The sequence below is a fragment of the Vicia villosa genome, linkage group LG2, assembly GCF_029867415.1.
Source record: "Vicia villosa cultivar HV-30 ecotype Madison, WI linkage group LG2, Vvil1.0, whole genome shotgun sequence".
NCBI lineage: Eukaryota > Viridiplantae > Streptophyta > Magnoliopsida > Fabales > Fabaceae > Vicia > Vicia villosa.
Genome location: NC_081181.1, coordinates 220597806 through 220603826, shown reverse-complemented (window position 1 = coordinate 220603826; position 6021 = coordinate 220597806). Strand labels below are relative to the sequence as shown.

The window sequence follows — 6021 nt, the reverse complement described above, 5'->3', positions numbered from 1 at the left end:
GTTTTGTTTGATTATGTTTGCAGTGGTTTTGAAGTTCAAGAATTAGGCATTAGAGTACTATAATAACAAGATTGTTGTAGTAGGATTGTGTTAAGTTGTTATAGTATGCTTGATTTAAGTTGTTGTAGTATGCTTGTGATGGGTTTGGTTAAAATCAGTCATGAAGAAAAATTATGTAAACTTCAAATGAATTAATGGAAATTTTTGTTTACAATTTATGGCATTAGATGTATTAAACTGTCTCATTGTTTTGTTTATAAGGTGTAATGAATTACTTGTGCACCAGAAAATAAATTGTAAACAGCCAATGAGCACAAAATGTAGTTCATATTAATCAAGACCTTAAGTCTTATATTGTCATAAACATTAACTTACATAAAACATCAGTCAAAAATCACTAGATCAAATCATCCAAAAGAACATAAAACAACATAACATTGTCATAAAGATCACACAAAACATGAGACAAATCATAAAGAGACAAGATTTTATTTCTTTGCTTTCTTGTTTGATTTTTTTGATCCACTTCCCTCCTCTTCATCTGTCAAAGACATTGGTTGATCACTATTGGATCCTGGCCCTGTAAATGGTTTTGGTTTTTTAAACCAATTTATCTTGATTCTTTCACTTGACCTCTTTCTCATTGGCTTGATCTCTTTCACTACTTTCCTTGTCTTGGTGGCCTCTTTGTAATTCTGAGCAGTGGTGATGTCTGGTAGGCTTGTTATGATATCATCAGAAATTCCATCAAAATAGTCAGTCTGAGCTGGATCATTTGGGATGGCATCAGTTTCTACAGCAGTAGGCATAACTTCACTTGCTTGTGTTTCTACAGTGAATCCTCTTGGCTATGAGCTTTGCCTTCCATGCCCTTGCAACAGTGATGCCCACAGAAAAATTCTGCCTCAAGTCTTGAATTATGTCAGTAATCCCAACACTTTGTGACGTTTGCATCTTTTTTACGACAGCCTTGGCCACCCACCTTGAGCTTGCAGATATGTTGTCTAGAACCCTAGCACATGTGTGCTTATCAAATATTGTTTTTATAGCAAAAGTATGTTTGTGGCCCACCTTTGAACAAAGTATTAAAAACCCACACTTGGCCTTACATTCCACCCTAACCCTGTAGCTCTCGTTTTTCACAAACTTTATTTCCCTACCATTTAATACTGACCACTCACGTATAGCTTCTCTAAACTCATCAAGGGAATTAAATTCCATACCCCACTCAAATTTAAAATTCTTATTGAAATGCTCCTTTTTAAACTTTTCAAACTTGTGAACTTTGTCCTCATCTGATAAATCAGGGTCTGAGTTGTCCAACTCGTCAGTTACATATTCATCTTCATCTTCCATTTCTTTCTTTTTTGAACCCCTCATAACATCTGATAGGGAAGGAGCTTCCTTCATAGGTACAAAAACATCTATGTCTTCAAACCCATCCTCCAAACTAGTGGCACGTTCATCCTCACTATCTCCTAATCCTTCCACTCCTTCTTCATCACTTTGATCCTGAACATATGTTTCATTAACACATCTAGGACTAACAACTGAAAATGAAACATCTACTACATCATGCTCTACATACATGACACCCTCTACTTCATTGGCATAAGAAAATGCAGCTACATCATAACAGTCATCATCTTTCTTAATTTGGAAAAACTTGGGATCAATTTCAACAACCTTTGTCCATACCCTAAATGTGCCTTCACTGTAACCCCACTCATTCAACAGCTTCTTAACGCAAACCATAGTAAAGTTGTCAATGTGAATGTCGGTAACATGGGTCGTTACCCCTCCCGTGTATAACATAACCCCATCACTCATGCTCACAAATTCCCCTCCATGATGGAAAACAACACTGCTTAAATGCATATTCTGAAATTTTTAAAGGAAATGAAAAATTTGTTAAACCCTAAAATGATGACAAACCCTAAAATTTCTTAAACCCTAAAATTCGTACCTTTCCATCTTCAATAACTTCTTCTTCTACAGGTTCGTCCCGGTTCACGACCTTGGTTTTCTTGGATGACTGGCTTGACTGCATCGTCTTCTCACTCTGTCTTGACTGCGTCGTCTTGCTTGACCGTGCCGTCTTCTTTAACTGGCCCGTCTTCTCCGTCTTGCTCTTCTTCGTCTTCTTCGTCTTCGCCATTGCCTCTTTGCTTTTTTTTCAGAAGTGTTTGCCCTAATTTTTTTCAGGGGGGTAAAATGAGAACAGTAAAACAATTACTTATATACCCTGGCTTATGTGGCATTAGTAACAGACACGTAGGATAGTAACCTGGTGTTCTAGGTAAAAACATGATAAAAGGTTTAAATGGTTGGAATCTGCATTTGGTAAGGGCTGCGCAACAATTTTTTTTTTAAAGGGGGCAAAATCAAAACTCGCTTATTTGGCAGGGGGTAAAAGATATTTAACCCAAAAGATAAATATCAATTTAATATAATTTTACGCTCTTGCCTACCTACACCGCTATCATGATTTCAACCTTCGACTTCATAAATTATTAGCGAGTTTCAAAAGTGATTTTTTTATGTTATATATCTTTGATTTTTTTTCAACTAATTTTGATGTTTTGTTATCATTTAAAAAAAATTATAGTGACTTACTTATACTTTAACTTTTTTTGATAATTCATATTCCGTACCCATACCTAAATCGGGTATTTGATACGTACCCGAACCGGAGGCAACAAATAGATAAATGAAAAATCAATTTTTAATAAAAAAACTAAATAATTTAATGATCAAAAATTACACAATTTAATGATACTTGATTTATATCTTTTTAAATTATGATATCATCATTTAATATATTGACGCAATTATATTATTTTATTTTATTTTATTGTAAAGTTATTATAGAGGATTAAGGATATGCATCCATCTCTAATTATATAAAACCTTCAATTTGTTATTAATTTGTCCTTAAAATAAGAGTATCTCACAAATTCAATTTGCATTAATTTTTAATAAAAAGATCCATATTAAAAGTACCTTTGAGAAATATAAATTGTTTCTGGTATTAATACTTGTAATAATGAATATATAAAAGTAGCACAATTTTTATTATTATTATTATTATTATTATTATTATTATTATTATTATTATTATTATTATTATTATTATTATTATTATTATATGTCTCACTCTTTCTTATAATTTTTTTCTATTTTCCATATAGGAGTTTTTTTTTATTTAAAAAATAAATAAAGAAGAAAAACAATGTATTAATACTTGTTTTATTTTATTTCAATATACGAGATTTTATTTAAAAAACAAAGAGCCAATATTTTATTTATTTCCAAACTATATTGATACTTTTATCTAAAAAATATTTTATTCAGGTATTTTTAATCATTTTTTATATTTTTTATTGAAGTTAATTTATAAAAACTTTATAACATTTTAAAGAAAAGTTGTTGTTTTTAAATAATTTTTAAATCTGTTTTAAAATGTCAATTTGGTTTGATTGTAACAATTAAGAGAAATAATATGTTTACACCTTAATTTGACATCTACTATACAGTATGATATACTTTTTTTATTATTTTAGTATTTTCTGAGCATTGAAAGCCGGGCAATGCTTAAGTTATTTACTTATTTGACATCTAATATAGCAGTTCTCTACAATTAAACACAATTTTTTATTTTTTAATATTTACAAGGTGTAATCTATATTTACATAGTAAAGATAATAGCTGTATACTCTATTTATGAATGAAAAAATTGGGAATTTGAATGGAACAATTAAACACAATTTTTGAAGTCAAATTAACTATATTAATTTTTAGACGAAAAGTATAATAAATAAATATGATTTTTGAGAGATAAAAACAACAATTTAAGATATAAAGTGAAAATGATAGGGTAAATCATTCAATAGAAAATTATATATTTTTCATGTTATTTAAGTAATTTTAAAATAAAAATGCTAACTTGTGTCTTAAGAGTTTAAGTTAAAAAAATCATAAATAAAATTTGTTTTTTAACATGCTAACATGTTATTTTTTAATGTTTTTTAACACAAATTTTTTATTTATAACTCTCTACCACGTGCTTACATGTTAGCATTACTCATTTTAAAATATCTCCAAGATTTATCACCATAAACATTGTTTATTGAATATCCGTATTTTAAGATGGCCTGTTTTCTTTTGATAAAAAATATAATTTTTAAAGTGTGATAGAATAGAAGACTTCAATTTAAATATCTTATAATTAAAACAAAGTATTCCCATAAAATATTAGAAATACTATACAAATTTACAAACATTTTGTAAATTTTTCAACTCAAAGTTTAATTTTGTAAAAAAAAAGAAAAAAGTAATGTAATTCTCACACACGATCTCGGCTTCCAATCAGAGAGAAATTGATCAGCCAAATAATATTGTTATTGTCAATTAAGTTTATAAAAGTACAATTATGTTAAGTTTTTATATTTGGTGTTAATGGATACCGAATCAAATTATTCTTATTATTATTATTATTCTTGACTGTGTATTTAAATTTATTATTAAGAATTTAAGATTGATTTTGAAACTACTTTGCACATAGTAATCTTTTTTCTCTTCTTTTAAAATGTCTACTGCTTTTCTAGTTAAATTTTTTGAATTAAAATCAATTTTTTATTTAATTAATTTTAAAGAGATTTTTACACTAAAAGGATTAATAATCAAGCAATGCAAAGGGTAAAATCGCAATCAAATATTTTTTTTAATAATCTAAAATATTACAAAATAAAACCTCATGTCAATTTCGTACCCAAAAAAATCTCATGTCAATCATTTTATGCAGGAAAATGGCAATAAGAATGAGTTAATACTTAATTGAATTAGAATCTTAGATAGGGGAGAAATTGTAGCATTTTATTTAATGATAGGATAAGCCCAAAATAATTCTTTCCCTATATAAATAAATACGTATATATTATAATTGTCACTATTCAAAACCCTAATATCTTGTTTCCAAATTTCACCATGGATATGGCTGATCAAAAAAGGAAAAGCACCATGGATATGACTGATCAAAAAAGGAAAAGCACCATGGATATGGCTGATCAAAAAAGGAAAAGCACAGGTCGGAAAAAGATTGAGATCAAGAAAGTTGAGAAAGAATCCAACAAACAAGTCACATTCTCAAAAAGAAGACAAGGTTTATTTAAAAAAGCAAGTGAACTTTGCATCTTATGCGATGTTCATGCATCCATCATTGTTTTTTCTGGTGCTCACAAGCTCTTTTCGTTCGGCCATCCCGACACCGACTCAATTGTCAACAGTTATGTCAACGGAACTCGCGAGTTCGAGAGATCAAAGTTAGGAGAAAGTTCTTTGATTTATGAAGAGTATAATAAACAATATGGAGAAGCATTGAAGGAGTTGGAGATGGAGAAGAAGGAACTTGTGGAAGTTGAAAAATTGGCTAGGGTTTCTAAAAGAGTTGATTGGTGGAATGAAGATATTGATAATATGAGTCATGATCAACTTCAACAGTTTATGGTGTCTCTTTATGAGCTTAGAGGTAAGCTTTATGAAAGAGATCATCAACGTATGATGGAGCTTGCCATGTTGAAGAATTATTAGCTTAGATGAATAAGTTTTTTTTCTATAGTTTGGTTTATTTTGTTAGCTTTTTTATTACTCACTTACACTTAGTATAAGAGATGAATACGTTTTTTAGTTTTTCTTTTAATAGTTTGGTTTATTTTGTTAGTGTTTTTATTACTAACATAATGAAAATTAATAATATTGGTGTGTTTTTTTAGAGAATATCTTAGTGTCTATTGTAGTTTTTATTGTAAGTTCTTTTTATTTTGAGAGATTAATGTTTGTAGTTAAAAGAAGAAGATATTTGATTGATATAAAAAAAGAAACAAATAATATTGATGATTTAGTTCAAATCTGAGATTTTATGTGTTCAACCCGAATTATTAAACTATACAATTATAAATTTTGTTAAGAGATTAATTGTTATGCACTGTCAGTGCAAAATTTTGTCAGTGCAAAATTTTTTAC

General features: G+C 28.9%; 2 protein-coding genes across 2 annotated transcripts; one reads left to right on the top strand and one right to left on the bottom strand.

Moving 5' to 3' along the window:
• Positions 1-813: 813 nt before the first annotated feature.
• Positions 814-2158, bottom strand: LOC131651387 (uncharacterized). Its single transcript, XM_058921053.1, has 2 exons — positions 1967-2158; positions 814-1881 (listed from the first exon to the last, which is right to left on the bottom strand). Exons 1-2 carry the CDS (start codon positions 2156-2158, stop codon positions 814-816), a joined length of 1260 nt encoding a protein of 419 aa, XP_058777036.1.
• A 2894-nt stretch (positions 2159-5052) lies between these two features.
• On the top strand, positions 5053-5739 carry LOC131648293 (agamous-like MADS-box protein AGL61). Its single transcript, XM_058918074.1, has one exon. The coding sequence runs from the start codon at positions 5053-5055 to the stop codon at positions 5587-5589; it is 537 nt and encodes a 178-aa protein (XP_058774057.1). The 3' UTR covers positions 5590-5739.
• The last annotated feature ends 282 nt before the right edge of the window (positions 5740-6021 follow it).